At 36.3% G+C, this 19,007-nt stretch overlaps 1 protein-coding gene across 1 annotated transcript in view; it reads right to left on the bottom strand.

Moving 5' to 3' along the window:
* The window catches only part of LOC149299017 (protocadherin-15-like), a 426,255-nt gene that overhangs the window by 71,578 nt on the left and 335,670 nt on the right, over positions 1-19,007 (bottom strand). The window contains exon 30 of the mRNA XM_089486827.1: positions 1,495-1,622. Within this exon, the coding sequence (XP_089342953.1) occupies positions 1,495-1,622 (128 nt within the window). The remainder of the gene's footprint in view (positions 1-1,494; positions 1,623-19,007) is intronic.

The following is a 19,007-nucleotide window of genomic DNA, read 5'->3' as shown; positions in this document are numbered from 1 at the left end:
TCCAACAATTTATTTAAGCATTGAGATTTATTTTTATGTTGTTATTTGATGTTGTGCTTTGCTATTCGTGTTAGCTGAAGTGTTTCTTAATTCAATGGCAGGATAAATCAAACAGTCGTATGGAAATACAGTACAGGACATAATATATAGGGCTTAAAACCCTATCATGGCTAGAAAGCAAAATGTGTCAAAATAAGCAAAGTAAATATAGCAGGTTATCCCTGGTTAAGGTAGGTTATCCTACCAGATACATCTAATTGGCCTAAAGTTATTAATTTAAATTTAACGGTGGCATGCTAAGAAAGTCTAGATTAGTTCGACATCCTTGTTCTCAATGTCTTATAGGCATGCGCACATAAACCATTTTCATTTTTGGTCCATTCATTTTCAGACAATTAATTTTTGTTTCTGCCCTTTCTGTTCTGACATAATTCCGAGGCCCACCCTCATTCACTCTCTCACACTTTTTTGCACTTACTCTCACGCTGTCACTCACTCTCTCACAATCCGTCACACTATCTCATGCTCTCTCTTAATGTCTCCCTACCTTCGGCGCCAACCACTTTCATGCCCCTGTCTACTTTTCCACGGCTCCACTTCTTCTCTAGTGTCTTCTTATTCTTTCTTCCCATTTGAGGGAGAGAAAGTCCCTGTTTGGCACTTCGTATTTCCACTTTTTTGTGGGAGTATTCCAAAAGGCCAGAATGATTCAGGCGGATTAGCAGAGAAAGGGAGGTGGAGAAAGCTTTTGTTTCTCTGTGGATCGGTCTGCATTATTCCAGCCTCTTGGAATACAAGTGTGAGTTACAGAGTGACTATGCTCAAAAGACACCTCTTGATATTACCAAAGAAGCTTAGATAAAAAACATAATTTGACTTATAAAGTACAGATAGATAGATAGATAGATAGATAGTATACGGTGTACAAATATACATTGGAATAAAAATATTTAGCAAAATATTTAGCTGTTATTTTAGGTGTTGGCCACCCACTGAATGACCAAATTTCCTGCATGAGTGCCAATAAACATATGTGGGGCTGACATCAGCCAGCTCCTCATCATGCTTGACCTGTTTTGCCCTATGGCCAGTCCTGGTATGGTCTTAGTTGTATTTAAAAGAAAATATTAAGCCACCTTCACTCAACTAATGCTTTATTGATTATTGAATGATGTATATAATCTAGTCAAGTCTCTGTGGTATGTTATCTTTCTGTGCAATGGGGCATACACTATGCAAGAATATAATGCTTCTTTTTCCCCATATATAAACATATATTTCCCATGTGATGGGAAACTAATGGCAGACTAAAACAGATTGATTTTTTCAGGTCATAGTCCCTTGTTTGGAATCTTGGTCTTTTATACCTTACATCCCTGCATGTTCCCCTGAATCCTGTTAGGTTTGAAATATTTGAGGGACTTTCTTCCTACTCATCACACACAAGATGAAAACTTACATAGCTCCTAAAAACATATTTCATGTACATTTTACCTTTACTTCGAGCACTGAGGCAAACATTCTGGCATCTTCTGATACTCCTCCCAGATAGATTTTTTTTGAAAAAACGGGAGCGTGGTCATTTTCATCCCGTATTTCAATGAACACCATAGCTGTATTACCTAAATGTAAATCATAAAAATAAAATACATAAATAAAAGATAAAAGCAAAACAAAATACAAATGATAAAAGTACAGATAATTCCTATAGAAACTTTTTGTATTAAAAGTACAGATATTTCTTATAGAAACACTTTGCATTTAAAAGTACAGATGGTGCTTATAGAAACACTTTGCATTATTAGAAATTGCTTTTATCAATGTTCTTTTCTTGTATATGTTTTTGTTTGTTACACTTGTCAAAATCAATTTTAACGTGTTTGTGGACAATCTTTCAAAGCAAAGAACTGAATAGTACGTAAACAGGAAGGGAAATAATAGCTGTAAATACACAATAAATTGAATTTAGTGCAAGTGAATCTTTGTATATGCATCTTCCTATAGAAAACGCTGCCTACACAGAGGGAGAGATGTAGACATGAATACTCTTTTTAAGTGGTTCAGCTATGTATTTGTATGACAACAGTGTGACTTTCTCTTTTTCGCTTAAATGTACATTTTCAGTACAGTACATATAAAAATATGACATCAGGGACAACTCACACAAAACTATAGGGATCCAGTGCCCCAGGCATTTGAAAAAGTGAACAGCAACTATACATATTGCCATACACTACAATGTCTGCAAACTTGTGTAAACTAAGTAAAAATTAGACTGACAGATGAGATTCAAAATGATGAAATGGCCAATTATAAGTTAATGACTCAGGCTTAATGGTCATTCATTAACAACCACACTTTAATCGTGCCTTCTCATTTCTACCAAGGGTATGGTGCACTTATGATAATTTGTGATGGATCAGAAGGTGAAGGTGGCTAACCTTTAGTAGCTGCTAAACTATAATTAACCACTGATCCGTTCCGTGACCAATATCCATGTCGCTACTTATGTGCTATATTGTATCGCCATCAACTGTTAAGTGCCTTGCACTTCATTCATACATTTGGTAAATTACTATTGTAATCACTTTTAGCAGAATGAAATGCATAGTTTATATATAAGGCACTGTGCTCCTGCATACATAAATCAAAAAGACATGGAGTTCTGATGCTGAGAAGCATGTTTAATAGAAATCTGTGATTATTCTCTTTAAAGTAAAAAATACATTTTTTTCTGTTGAATCTATAGGTAAAATGTTCTATAACGTTACTGATTCCGAAAATTAAATGACTTTTTTTTCTGCTTCTCTTCTTCTTATAACCTTTTCACAGTCTCATTTTCTTTTCTAGATGTTACATTACCATATGCTGTGTCAGCTCCAGTAACAACATTACCACTTTCAACCCCCTGCTTACCTTGTATCTGGTCTTTGATTGTACACTTCTCAGTTCGCCAGGTTCCTTTTTGATTTACTTTAAAAAATACTAAATGCCCTAGTTTATGAACCATCAAAGCTCTCCACCAAAAATGTGAAAATGAGTGTCATTTTTAACATCAAGAAAAGAGCTTTACTGTCTTAGTTTAGCAGTTTGTTTTTAGTTATGGGGAATGTTTGGCATAAAAAACCAAAATATTGAAAGATATTGAAAGCTGTTAATTAGAGAATTTCATGATTATTATTATATATTATTAACAATAAAATCAGATTGTTACATTACATCGAAGCCTCTGACCCTCTAGTTATAGATTATGACCTCTCATTCTAACATTTCATTGGGTGGGTAATACTATGGGTTTCATCAGACACATTATTTGGGATTTTAATATTACAAAATGGACATCTTTATTGGTTTGTTTGTTTTTCACAGTCTGACTTTCCTCTGCTATTCAAGCTCAGATGTATTAACTGGACCAGTTTTTTTAGATACATTATACATTTTACTTATAGTGTATGTAACATAAACATGATTAACATATAGGACACAGATATATTGTATATTCTAGTTACAAGTGATGTATTTCCTTGTTTAGGCATGAAAATAAATGTAGTTTGAATAAGAGCATTTCACAACATATTTTATCCATGTATATTGGTTCTGTTCAGTGCATCGATGTGGTTTATATGTGGAGATAATGCAAAGGATGGTCCAAATTTGATGTTGATTTTACTAAATAGTTTCTTGGGAAGCATCTAATATGCAGCTGTACAGTTGCCATGACAAGAGGGCCAATTACATGTATACAGAAGATTGCTATTATTGGTCTCCATGGAAACACATTTTGGACTGTTGATAAGCATGCATACAATACTCAGATTCTTGTAGGTGAGACCAATGGATTTAATTACTTCTTGTTATTTATCGGTTATACGCAATGCTCAGATTTCTTTTTTTTACGTGTTCTGATTGTGTTATAAGTGACACAATCTCTCCGTAGGTCATGATCCTCCAATGCACCATCTGACCTTAAGAGCCAGGTTTCCTTCTAATCTTGGAACTAATTCACACGCCACAATGTCCTATTGCTCTCCAAATAGTATGTAAAGGTTTGAATTGCATAGTTACTTGATATCTTCAGCTTTTTTTACCCGATGATGGTAATTTGTAGCTGAAAGTTGGCATGTGAGGCAATGAGGTAAAAACATTTTCTATTGGAGAGTGAGATGTTTGTCTTTATATACATTTTTTTGGGTTGTTACAGGAATGTTCACTTTTACCTGATGCATGGTTATATATATATTTTTAAATAGTGTGTTTTTGTGCGCTACTCAACGCTGATATGCACACAGTCTAACTGGAGATTAGAATTTGTTTTGGCACTTTAAGGCCAGTGACTAATAAATTAAGTACACCCTGCTTCACATTGCAACATGATGATGTATGTATCTAGTAGGTGGATGCACTCTAAAGGATGGCAGTAAAGGTATGAAGGAGAGCCAGGTGGACAGTCCAGGCTCGGAAATGTATATAAAGAATAACATAACCTATAAGAGAGGAAAAAGGTTTGGAGAAACACTACAATCTCACACAAATGTGTTTTATGTTAAAATGCTGATTTATGTCTAACAGCTGCAGGATACACAGAATCACCCAGGAGTTAATGCTATTAACACTTTATCTCCCAAAGTTGAACATAAGTTAAAAGGTGCATCCAATATTTTAAAAAGTTATTTACCCAATTATCATTTATTCAAACATCATTAATTCTACTATGTTGTAATTCTAATTTTTCCCTTTCGACATACACAGCATATCCAGGTTGTCATCATGGTGGCTACAAAAATGTGATGTAGTTCATTTAGGTCTCAGGTATTATCAAAATTAAAAAATAACCATACCATAGACTCCTAAGATCACTTGGAAGGAGCTGCCTTTCATACACCATATAAAAAATACCAGTACTGCTTTAGCAGTAATTTTTATTTTGCTGTGGAACATGGTTTGGAAGAAAACTCTCTGGAGAAAACCTCTCGCTGTCGCTAAAAAGGTTTCTCAACAGAAAGAAATGCAGATGTTTTTTGAAAGAATACTATATGTTTTATGAGAAATAATATGGTTTTAGTAGCTATTCTACCTATACAACTTTTACAGTCTGTTTTAGTCCCAGTCTGTATTGTTAAGAAAAATGCAGTCTGTGGGTGCACACAGTATTGTCCCGGCTCTTCTTTCCCCTAATTTAAATCTTTAAATTAGGGGTGTTGCCTATAATCTATTTTAAGATATTTTCAATATTCCCCTTCATCTGCAAATCGTACCCTTGTCTCTTAAGACAAAAATAAGAATACTTGCTTTTATGATCATACTGTAGATACCGATGGAAGGTTCCAGTTGATTGGACAATTACTTTGGTTATATGACAATTAAAAACTTTTCAACAGACCTGTTCTTTATACATACACAATACCATGTTTAAAAAACTACAGTTCAGAAAGTAGAAGCACCCAGTGAGCCATAGATCACAAACGATAAAAAGATAATGTTCAATGTCTATTGTATTGTATTTAATTGAGCTTTGAAATGGTATTCAATTAAATTCTCTATTATCAAAAGGGTTGTTAACCATTAAATCATACATAAGGAATTCATCACTACAGAGAGCTTTATTGTAAAGACTATTGTTAATAAAGATAAACCTTTGTTACATTTTCGATTTTGTCCAGGTGATGCTAAGGTTCTTCTTTCTCTAAACAGACATGGAAGGTTTGGCCATGTTCTCTTACTGTTCATGTCCCCCCCCCCAACTCCCTTCCTAGTTTTTCCAACTTAGTTTCCACCCACCAAAGGATGTGTGAGGCTAGCCCTGTCACACAGCTAACCCTGGTCCCTCATAAAGCCATGAAAATTTCCAGTTATGGAGATCATCTACACACATATTCAGTTTGAAAAAGCAAAAGAGGAAAGACATTTCCTACAAAATGTATATGTTTTTCAATGACAGGCATGATCTTAAAGAGATCAATAATTGTTCATAGAAAAAAATTACACCTTTACAAAGCACATGCAGTCTTTTGATAATTTCATGAGAAGACTTCAGTCAGAGTATTCAATGTTTGCCAACTCCAACTACCGAACCTAAACCAATGTGCTACCTGTTATCTTCTCAGGTAGGTCCTTAACCTAAAGCGGATACTGTACTTTCTAAAAGAAGCAGAGCACATTAATACAATAAAGAAGTGGGCAAGATAAAAAAATGATGTGCACCTATCAAGGTTTACGTTGGGGATAAGAGACCATTCATTTTTACTTGTTAAATTGCTTTTATTACCTTTTGATTTGTGACAGCTGAGAGAATATAGCATATTACAAGTTATTGAACATGACAATGAAAACTCTTGTTAAAAAGAGCAATCTCTTCACTGGAGTGATTGTTTGGATTCTCTTTCATAAAAAAGGGAAAAAGAGACAATCCCTGTGGTTTAGCCTTTGTTGTATTAGTCTGGTTGCTTTCCGGATAATAGTTTTGTTATGATTTCTAAAATATACTGAATCATTTTCAAAGAACTCTTTGTTATGGAAGTTTCCCATTGCTACCTGTCTGGTCACAGAAGACAGATTTTATGTTGCATTAGGTAAGGGACTCTATTATATAGTCACTTTAAGGGAATCTGCTACTTTCCGTGATCCCATATTTTATAGCCCATTGTACTAAATCTGGTTATGTTATGATATTTACATATAGCAAAGAACTATAGCAAAGAACAAAGTCAGACCAGTCAGACCAGTTTATGTTTCAAACATTCTTGTGCATGCTCATCAACATTTTATTGGGCCACACTGGCATTTGGGGTGTGGTTAGAGGTGGGGCTACTGAAAGAACGTTGCACTTGTCAATTTTCATGAAAACTTAATGTAAGTGGTTAAGTCACCATGATACCTGATGCAATGTTCCTACTGATTGGATCATTTACTGATATGATAAGACCACTCAATAATTTGCAACATAATTCCATCCTTATAAGTAACCCCCATGTGTTAGTCTTGTTTCATGAAATATATTGTGTAAATAGAATGGTATTCACTGTTGTTGAAGACAACTATGATTTCTAAATTGTGCATGCCAAAGTGGCCCTGGCACGTTAAGACCAGCGGCCTCCAATCGATGCAACGTACGTCTCCACAGTCTTGCAGCTAGCGTCTCTGATGTGTCAGTCCAGCCTTGTGCTCTTGTATCTGGTGGTAACTTAAGTCTTAAATTAATTTATTATTTTTGATTTGGACTACTAACATTAGCATTTGTTAAATAATTGTTTTGTTTAGTATTGTTATTGCCAGTAGTAGAAACAGCTATACTATGGTAATTTATAAGTAGCTCCTTTTCATGTTTTTGAAGAGTTAACTTTTTCAGCTCTGCTCACTGACAACTTTCTGTGAAAACATTGACCTTGTGTATAAGTAAAAACAAAACTGTTGTTTAAATGCTGAAGGGATGCATCGCTTAGACCACGCTATCCTCCACAACATCTGATATGGTTTAAAGGGGTCACTTTTGTTTTAGGTGATGTGGTTAGAGGTCTGACTGTGGATGGGGCTTTACCAAGATTTTTCTATGAGACCATGTAACTTATTTATAGCTATTTAAAAACGTAGGTAAAAAATGTTGCTGTTGCTAATATATTTAATAATCGCTTCACCTAAACTGACTTTTAGGGTAGTTGAACACTGCAATACAGTCGTACACATTAAACATTCTAGGCACCTCCAAATGGGGAATCTGGACACTTGGGAGATATGGTATATAGTGTATATGTCCTGCAAGGAAAATCTAGCTCAAGTGGAAAATTATATTTGTCATTGCCACCACCTGGTTCACAAGCAAATTAAATGTTTCTTATATTTGCCATACAAGGCTATAAGGTGAAGTCACCAATGGAGAATCCAGCATTTTTTTCCTTTATGTAAATATTGGCTAGCATAATGCAGAGATGCTACTTATACCCTACACATGTGTCTGAAACACTGTTCAAATACAGTTTAGGTTTTAAAGGTGTGATTCACATAATTTAACTTGGATGATAAGACTAGAGCTGTCATGCAATTACTACATTTCAATTGGATGACTGCTGAAATCATGGAGTGTAGCTAAAGAGATGTTAATTATACATGCCATACACATCCGTTCAGAATTATTTGCATGTACAATCTCAATAAAGAAAATCATGCTGCAGATTGTTAAAAAAATCAACCAAACTTGTATTACTTTGTAGACAATCAATCTCTTTGATTTAAGTATACTGTTAATATTTCTGGAACAATGCAATATGAAAGGCCAAACACGGCAAACTTTTTGTGCAAGGAACGGACAATTTGGTGTTGCTTAACGTAAAGTTAGTTCTTCGAAGAGATCTCACTGACTTGAGAATGCATTATATAGGACCAGCTTGGCCTTTTTGGTGTAAAGGAAACCTGTTGGGGTTCGCACACTGTTGAACCTGTTCGTTAGGTTGGGGGCCCCGGGGCAGTTTTAGGTTTCTAGTTATGTCCCTGCACATCGTGGATGAGGTGAAATAACTGACATTACTATATCTTTAATACCTTCTTTCCCAAAAGTCCATTCACCAAAAAGTAGCAGCACACAGAAAATCTGAATTTGCTGCTGCAAACTCACACAATTTAAGTCTCAACTTAACTTCACATATTCTCCATGCCAACATGGATGTCCACTTGTGGAAAATAAGAAATCACATACACCGCAGAAGAGTTATGCTGAAAAATGATTAATTTGCACAAAAATCTATGCATTAATTTATAAAAAAAATGTTAAACAATTATAAAAACATTTTAAAATTATATATATATATCGATATATATGTATATCAGTTAAATTAGTTACAGTCAGTGTCAATAGACAAGGCAATTGCATCCTCTTAACCACTGATGGTCCACAGGGGTATAAAAACACATACTTGCAAACCCAATGATGATTTTACAATCCACTCGTCAGAATCATATTTCTGTATTTATTATTGGGAACTTTTTTATTTGGCTGAAATGAAGATACACATACATTGCTGGTCAATAACGGATATCCCCCGAAAGTAATTCTTGCCTCACTTTATTTTTCCACAGGTTGCAATAGTGCGATAATGTTTGGCATATGAGAGGCAAGTAGGCAGGGAGCAAAGGGAGAATCAGTGTGGAGTAGGAAGACAGTAAGAACTCTCCTGCCTGATGAAAGAAGAAATTGGCCTAAAGGCCCAGGGAAGATATTCCAGATGTCAAGTACACACCAGAGGAGTTATTCATCCTGTTAAACTATATCTAAGTTGTAGAACAGAAAAGAAACTGCCAGAGGGCCAAATCCCTCTAGATACAGGATGCCACAGATGGATACACAGAACAGGAACTTCTTTATATCAGACATGTACACAAAACCGATAGATAGCCAATGCGGGGATCAGTACACAAAGCGGGTAGTCAGACGTAGCCAAGGTCGGTACACTGAGTAAGTAGTCGGAGCAGATAGTCAGGAACAGCCAGGTACGGTAAACAGAGAGGTTAAACCAGCCAGGAATCATACATGGTATCAGGATATTTGCAAGGAAAAGGAGCAGAAATGGCAACACTACAACACAAATATAGGACCACACTAGGGTTATTGCAATTTGCATCTCGGGGCTTTTACGTTATGAAGCTCAGTCTGCCCCTTCCCTCACATTATGTGTCACGAGAGCGTCTGCTCATGCCCCAAAATAACTGTGCAGAAGGCAGCCATCGAGTAAGCAAACAATTAAAAGGAGAGAGTACTCTGGCTAGCCCTAGCTTGGCCTCTGCGAGTGGGCCACCTGGTTACAACAGCTGGTTATGTTTATTTAAGATACCTCGGAGGAAAAAATAGCAAATGGTAAATTGCTACTTACCATAAACATTCTACATATATATATTATTTGTGTTATCAGAATGGTTTTACTTTAATATATTTCACAGTAATACCAAGTGGTCTTTAGTTCAAATCTGACTACGCAACAGCTTAACAAACAAATACTTTGCTTTGTTAGGATAAAGATTGAATATAGGCTACTCGTGCAAGTCAACAATTAAGCAATGATAAAGTTCTTGGGCTCTAGAGAAATGCATCAGTTTGTCAGCATCTTTCCTCATTAGACTGTTGGTTTAATTCATTTGTGTCACTTAATGCTGGAGCTTTGGAGATTATGGTCTTTATATCTCAAATGGCACTAATATTTTCCAGCTTTATTGTTCATAGTATGTATAAAAATTAAGTTATTACTTTACACATGAATAGTATTTTGTGATGTGACACAATTTAATACTCATGAAACACTAACTTTGACATGGCTCCATCTTAAAGGGAAAGACTTCAGAGATAGTATACCTTCAGGGTAATCTTTTGCATTTGCTTTTTAAGTTAATAAATATAGTTTCTATATAAAAATGTTTTCAAATGTTTTAGTGCAGCTTAAAGCATTGCATGGTCTATTAACACAAAGTATTAACACAAATATGAGTTCTTCTAGCTAGCTTGACTTCTAACTTAAACACAGATAAAATTGTTCTTAATTAAGTCACACTGACAATCTGTTCATAGCAAGTTACTATAAAAGTTGTTTTGAGTCAGATTGGCAGTCAAGTTGAATATGGGCTCCAACATGACTCCTCTAACTCAATCATACTCAGCTTGACTTGATGACTAACTAAATTACTAACCTGATCAATAGACAAAAGTAGGCTCAACTTGACTATAACTAATATTTAGTGAACATACAAGTTGCTGTTTGTGTTGGTTTAAGAGATGTCACAAACAGGGACCATAAAGAGTCTTCCAAGGTAGTATATTAGGGTGGAATCTATAGGCCAGGGCCAAAGTATCTTTCAACATGTAGGGTACAGAAACAATGTAGGCAATAAGCAACATGGAGTCAGGCTAGCCAGGGTCAGGATCAGGATATTAGACTCATATTAGGACACATGAACCAATTGAACTGCAGGAACAGGATTTCATGGAACTCTAGATAAGGGCACAGGGATAAACCCTAGCCAAGAGAAACAATACAAAACGTCAAGAGCACTGGGACTTGATCTCCATCAACAGAAACCTAATGATTTGGCAAGAGGAGAATCAATTTAAATGTGCTTTAAATATACTCATAAAGGCATCACTTCTAAAGCATTCTTAAATTATATGCATAAGAAAACAATTCAGATAACATCAATTGGATGTGCAATTTCAGTGTTACTTAATTGAAGACTGCTCATCCAGTGTCACCTAGCCCCAAGTGGTTTATCATTAAATTATCTCTGAACTCTTCAGTGGTGCATTAATTCATTGCTACTTAACCCCTCATTATTGCATCAATTCTGTGCCACCAAACAAGAGAGTGACAGGGAATCACTGAGTTACACTAATTTTAGCATGGCAAGAAATTCTTCTTTGTTAATGATAATGATTCACACTTGTCCAACAATGTCTGTGAACTTGAAAACTTAATTCAAGTCTATTTCATCTACAATCTAACTAGCAATTACATCCAACATTATTAGATTTCTATACTGTGAAATGATACCGGATATGGAGATATAGATTTAAGCTTAATTTAGAAGGACACCATTGAATTTATAATTCAACACAAGCCTTTGGAAGAAAAAAATAATTTATTAAATGAATTTTTATATTTAAATTACCTAATTTCTTTAAACACTTACCATAAATTATTTTATATTGGTTAAATTATTAATGTTTAACTGTATTATAAAGTAGTTTGAGGGCAAACACATCTTCATATTCAAAAAAATCCCAACAATAATTAATCGTTGGTAAATTTTCAAGCTGGTCAAAAGTGGCAAGTTGTGTCCCTCAGGGTTCTGTTCTGGGACCAATTTTATTCAACATATTTATAAATGACCTGGCAGTAGGCGTTGAAAGTCATGTTTCTGTGTTTGCAGATGACACTAAACTAGGTAAAGTTATACAGGGCGAGCAGGATATTACTGTGCTGCAGAGGGATCTAGATAGACTGGGGGACTGGGCACACAAATGGCAGATGAAATTCAATGTAGACAAATGTAAAGTTATGCACTTCGGAATGCACAAGCAACCTACACCCTAAACGGTAGTGAATTAGGGGTAACGACAAATGAGAAGGATTTGGGAATTGTTATAGACAACAAACTAGGCAACAATGTGCAATGTCAGTCTGCGGTTGCGAACCAGCTTATTGATCCAAGGAGAAATCTGACTGCCATTTTGGGGTCAAGAAGGAATTTTTTCCCTGGTTAGTGCAAAATTGGAAAGAGCGAAACCGGGGTTTTTTTTGCCTTCTTTTGGATCAACAGCAACAAATTAACAGCTATAGGAAAGGCTGAACTTGATGGACGCATGTTTTTTTCAGCCTATGTAACTATGTAACTATGTTGCATTAAATAAAATTGGCCTTTATTGCAAGTGTACAATCTAGAAGTTATTTGCCACTTGTGTGTAATAAACACAAAGTGTCCTGAAATAAAGAAAAATTTATCATATGTGAGAAATATTCTGTATATGTAATATACATTCATAGTTCACAGGCCCTACCCTAAGGAATTTGATGGAAATCCACCATAGCATTGAAACTTTTTTTGTGGTCTGAATCTCAAAGATACCAACAAGTTTTCAAAAATCATTGCCTTATGTATTAATGTTTTTAGAAACCAATCGTAAGCTTCTATTTTATCGAATGCAATTTAACAGGTATGCTAGCAGGAAGTATATTAAATTTGTGTGTACGCATTCTTGTGTAAGAAATCATATTTTTAGATACTATGTAAACACTCAAGTGTTTTAGATTTTATTATATTAATATGATTTGTCAAAAATTGCGATTTTGGAAATGTTTTTCCCAATATCTGAATTTGCATTTAGTGCTCTTGAAATTACCGGCACTTGATTACAGTTTGACTCAGGAGTAAAAAGCATATGTAACACACTACAACATGTCTTATTACTTGACTAGCATTATCTGATGTGCTTGTGTTCAACACATTTATCAGAATAAACCCTTGCAGTAGCGATAAGCAGAGTCTATATACAATTTGATGCCAAAATAGTGGATATATTTATCTTGCTCAGACTTGCATACACCTTCTATAGGTACGCTTATTTATGTCCTCTTTATCTAAGTGAATGAGCTTTGAAGCTTGACATGCTTAGAAGAGGGAAACTGTGATACCTACATGTACACAGAGAAGCTGTTAGAGGAAGATATCTGAGTATCAGGAGTTTAGTGGATCTGACAATTTACAAACCGACACAGAGGTCAGAATAATTTGTTGTAAGAATAAGAATCATACCAATTTTTGCCTCTGCCAGAAAAGCCAAGTAATGTAATATAACACACACACAAGACAGGGTTTAATAAGTGATTTTCTTTTTAATAAAAGCCATGCCACATTTTTGGGTAAATCGGAGAAGCGGTGTATTTGCTTTACGTATACCTTTCATTCAGCTTAGTGTGCGATGTTCCATGTAGAAATCTCCTAGAGCATTGTCCCCTACTTAACTTGATTTAATTCAGGTTTTATTTAAACAGGCAAAATACACAGAGAAAAAAAAGACTCCTTAAGCCAAGGATCTTTCTCCCCATCTGTGGGGTTAACTCCGATGTTAGTGAAGATCTGAAACAGCAGCACAATTATCCACAGATGTCGGTGTAAAGCTACAGGATCCAGAAGGGAAAGTAAACCCGATTTTGTATAAACTTCTAATAAAATCTGGATTTATCTGGATACATATATGTAGAAACAGAATTTCATGGCAGATATGAATCACTTGGTTCATCCAGTCTGCCAATTTTTAAACTTCTATCGATCGTAATCAGTCCATGGTCTTATCTTAGATTCAGGATAGCATTATGTCGAATCTCTTGCATGTTTAAAGTCCCTCACTGTATTAGCCACTTCCACTCCTGATGAAAGTTGGGAACATGATCAATAAATTTCATAAATTTTTATGCTATTCTACAGCATCATTTTAATAAGCACTGGGCAAAATTTGTGATCTTTACATATGATTTTTTTTCTGTTCTAATTAACCGCTAATTAATTTCCATGTTTCTTTAGCCCATTGTATTTAATCTAAACAATAAATGCATGTTATGTATTACATTGTTATCTTTTTCTTTCAGGATGCAACAATTATATTGTATACTTTGGAGCTTTAGGGTAAGTTACTAAGCATGTGGTTTTTATTTTTTATCTTTTGTTGTTTAATATGATTACATAAACTGAGAACAAGCACATAATAGTCTTAACTATTTAAAACTTCCTTCAGGTAAAAATAAAATATAAAAGAAAAAAACAGATGAAAATGACAAAATACATAGAGTATACCACTGTGATAATCTTTTTTTCTAAACAAATGACCACTGTTGTATTTAGTTACCTTTCACCATACATTAGCTTATTCTGTCTTTATAGATCAGCTCAAAGAATGTTTCATATAGAAAATATGAAATCCATTTCCAGTAATCAAAACAGTAAAGGTCCATTTATATGAATGATGCTGAATCCCAAATCCAGTGTAAAATGAAATTTGAAATCCACTCATTCTCAGATGACACTGAGTTCTCACTGAGTTCTCACAGTTTTTAAATTAAGCAATGCCTAAGGGATTGTTGAGTAGAGAGATGAAATACCTCATCTGTGTTAAATGTAACAATGTCTTTAATATAAATGTAGCGACCATCAATTGTACTTTAATGTGATAGCTAAGTATTTGTGCGACAAATATGTGAACAGCTGGTGGACGTTGGTGCCAGAGTACATTGAAACATGTCCCACTGTTCTGCTTTTGCTGGTAGCGTGGATAATGGTCCAGTTGGGGAGATCTCTGATCTCCTCTGACTGGCTCAGATGGCAGTAAAATCAACAGACCTCCAGTACAGCACCAATGTGGCCACTTTCTACACCTCAAAACTGAGCACTGCCCACCTTTGACTTTTGCCCTGCTCCTCCTACCTCTTGCTACACCCCCTAACACTGATGTCCTAACCTGGTCACTTGAAATGTTGAGGGAGTATTTTTGTGTTGATGTTACAACTATCCTCAGGAGATTGAAAACGTTAATAGCTTCATATAAAACAGCATGGGTTAGACACGGGTAAAGTAACAAAATGCTCAGTGTTACAAATCCTAAATGCAGCCAGCTCCAAGGGGGATTCAAAACCTCAAAGCATGATGACACCTTGATTTTCACAACTACAAATAGTTGGATTTGACCCTATAAGGTTTCAGAGAGGAAATGAGAGCAGCCTTTTAGAAACTCATGAAGCAGAATACCACTTTAACACAAACTCATTAATAATTTAACAGTTCTGCTTAAACCCAGTTCATATTCTTATTCCTCCATGGTGGTGGTACAGGTGAACACTTTTCATGTATCCACGACATACATATCTATACAAAGAACACTAATATTCCAAAAATTTCTATTACTTTTTCCAGTTACCACTGTAAGGGTCCTTTCTTCCCATGGGTATAGATTCTGAAATTACTGAGCATTCCAAAGCATTAATTTACAAAAATGTATTAAAAAAGCATTTAAGAAACAGAGATTGTCCAGAGTATTTCTGAGGGTATACGTTGGACTTAAAAATATTTCAAACAGAAAGAATTGTGGAGGTCAAAGGCCATTAGTAAAACAGAACCTTCAATTTGGGGTACCTTACAAAAAACTAATTTCTTTTAATTCTTTCACTATTGGGTGTATTCACTGACTTGGGGGATTGTGGGAATTTCCAAGAGAGTTCTCATCGCACTATAAATCATATATGACAACCTTAGCACTTCTATAGGTAGAAGCTCAATATAGTTGGCCTTTTAAATTGAATAATAATAAAATACATTTATGTCTGTACAAGTAGACACAATGTCTACCATGCTAGACAAAATGTATAAAATTTACCATTTATAAAATTATAAGATTAATACTCTATGTATCTCAATAACCACTGTCTACAAACAATGATGAATCTGCGTTCATTTCTTTTACATCATTGTTATTCAGGCCTCCACGGCATCCTGAACTGGAAAATATAAAATGTAGATGGAATTTGAAATCAATGGAATATCATATTATTATACACTATCATTAAAATAATTTAAATATGAATTATTGATGAATCATGTTAAGAAACAGAGGCTTGTAGTAAAGTTGTTTCAGCCAATAAAAAGTAGAAAAATTCCTTTGCATACCAAATTGCTCTTTATACGTGTCAGCCCAAGCAAGCAAATTAAATTGGAACACTAGCTTGCTACTCAATTATTTTTGCCCATTAACTTTTGTTAATTGAAATGGGATAAGCATAATTTTATAATTTACATCATCTTAATCAGTGAAATTTACCAGTTCCCCACATAATGATTTATATAAATGAAATCTAATTTGTAATTTTTTTTTTAAAGTCTCACTAAAAAAATATGAAAAAAAGTTAATATCTTTACAAATAAGAAAATGTTGAAATGTTTAAAAGTAATTCAACTATAATGTCATTTGTGTGAACAGACCATTATTGATAACAGAATGCATACACTATAGGCTTGAAAGTTTAGAGCCCTGTATCTGTGACCTTAGATTGTATGGAAACTCCAAAAACAAAGCCATAAATTCCAAGAATCCATTCCCTGCCTGTGAGGTATAAAACATTAGATTTTTCTAAAATTAAATGTTTTCTGTAAATCTACAACCGATTTCAGTGATATACTATTTTGGTGAAAAGGTGGTTCTGTTTCAGAAAATAAGATAAAAAAGTACAGTTATACATAGGTGTGATACATAAACTCTTCTTATGACACTAAAATAGTTTCCATCCTATATATAATGTTTGGCAGCCAAGAATAATGTAAGGACTATTGCAGCCGCTGTAGAGAAAGCACAATTGCAATCCATTGGAAGAGCACCAAACTCTGTAAGTTATTTTTTAATCCCTTAGATATCATTGTCATATGTCTTTATCAACATGATGGAACACTGTATTACGGATCCACCGGCCAAATGCGTTCTTTCACTTCAGCTTGAGCAACAACTTCCCAGTGCTCAATTCTGCCTATTACCAGCTGTGTCCATGGGCGTAGGAACGGGGGGGACGGGGGGGACAGATCCCCCCCAGTAACTCATGCGGGGGGGACCGATAATTAAGAAATCCCCCCCAGGGCCGTAGGAACCCCCCCAATAGAAACGCCGCAAATGCGGCCCGCGAGACCTCAGGCCGCCCCCCCAGGCCGCCCTAAATATGGGCCGGTGGGCCGGACGGACGACCGGCAGACGAGCATTCAATGCGGCTGCGGGCACAAAGTTAAAAACTAAGCGGCCGCGAGCAGGATTGAATGCGGCCGTCATGCGTACCTGGCGGGGGGGGGGAGGGGGGCGGTCCGCCCCGGCTGCCGCTCATCTGAGGGGTGCCACCATGCCGGCACGCCTTCCGAAACGATGCGCGCGGCAACTGTGGCTGTGCGCCGGGACTTGATGTCAAATCCCGGCGCACAACACTGAAGCCACGCCCACCGTCTTCCGCACTCAGTGCACCGGAAGGACAGGAAGAAGAAGAAGAAGAAGTAGAAGAAAAAGAGGAGGAGGAGGAAAAGTGAGAGTGAAAGAAGAAAAGGTAGGAGAGAGTGGATTAGTAAGTGTGTGAGAGTGATGGGTGTTATGCTGAATGTAAGTGTGTAAGAGTGATGGGTGTTATGCTGAATGTAAGTGTGTGAGAGTGATGGGTGTTATGCTGAATGTAAGTGTGTGAGAGTGATGGGTGTTATGCTGAATGTTTGTGAATGAGGGTTTCAGATAGCATGGATGTGTAAGTGTTGGGGGATAGCTTGGCATAGGGAGTCCGTAATCACATTCCTTTCATGCCCAGATTCCAGCATGTAGTGGCTGCCTAGGCATGATAGGAGTGTGATTGCTGTTATAAATTATTTTTTGGTCCAACTTCGGTGTGTTAATACTTTTATTGGACAGAATAATTCAATGACAGTATTAATACATATATATATATATATATATATATATTTGCAAACAGCAATCACACTCCTATCATGCTAAGTCAGCCAGCACATGCTAGAACCTGGGCATGATAGGATTGTGATTGTTGTTATATATATGTGTATATATATATATATATATATATATATATATATATATGTTAATATTGTTGTTGATTTTTTTGTCTAATTTTGGTGTTACTTTTAATAAAGTATTTTAAAGGTTTTTTTTGTTTTTTTTTCAGTTTTGGCCAAGTGAATGCTGAATTTTTAGTTTCAGTCCAGAATTTTCATTTCGGTGCATCCCTACTATATACTATGCCAGTCACTAAAGTGGTAAGCCTACACCACATCAATGTTTGGCTTAGTATATAGTGATAGGGGTTGTCAGTGTCTGGCTTAATCTATAGGCACACATTGACGGGGGTACCACGTAATCCCTAAGCATATAATGATAACAAATATGCTGTACCCCTGTCAATGTTTGCCTAGTTTTAAAGTGTGTGTGTGTGGGGGGGTGCCACATACAGGGTCTGCCAAATACTCTAGGTACCCCCCTGCATCATGCGGCTGTCAGACCCAACGGCCATTCCTCAGATCCTCTTCCCACGTCTTAAAAGGGGTGTGATGAAGAGCTGAGGCATGCGGTGCGTGCACGCCGGCCAATTTAATTTCATTAGGCGCTGGTGGAGTGACTGCCACACGACGGCCGCTTTCAATGTCGATCGCAGTCGCTTTGATGGTGCAATGGGCCAGTTGACTAGACTTACCCCCCAGGCCTTAGGCTGACAGCCCTCCCCTGCCTCGAGGTGCGGCCCGCGTAAGATCGGCAGCCAGGGCAACCGATCTTACGCGGTCCGCACCTCGAGCCCTGCTACTTACCTGTGGGAGGGTCTTCTGTACTGCACAGAGGAACCGGAACCCAGCAGAGTTCAAGTGACATTACATCACATCCTCTGTGCAGTACCAGAGAACGCAGAGGGAGGCCGCGCCCTCTGCTGAAGACTGTGAGCGGCATCGAGGAGCTGCAGTGCAGG

This window comes from Sceloporus occidentalis, unplaced genomic scaffold (genome assembly GCF_023333645.1).
Source record: "Sceloporus occidentalis isolate IW3139 unplaced genomic scaffold, rSceOcc1.0.p SCAF_30, whole genome shotgun sequence".
Taxonomy (NCBI): domain Eukaryota; kingdom Metazoa; phylum Chordata; class Lepidosauria; order Squamata; family Phrynosomatidae; genus Sceloporus; species Sceloporus occidentalis.
The sequence above is the reverse complement of the archived record's forward strand: the minus strand, read 5'-3'. Positions and strand labels throughout refer to the sequence as shown.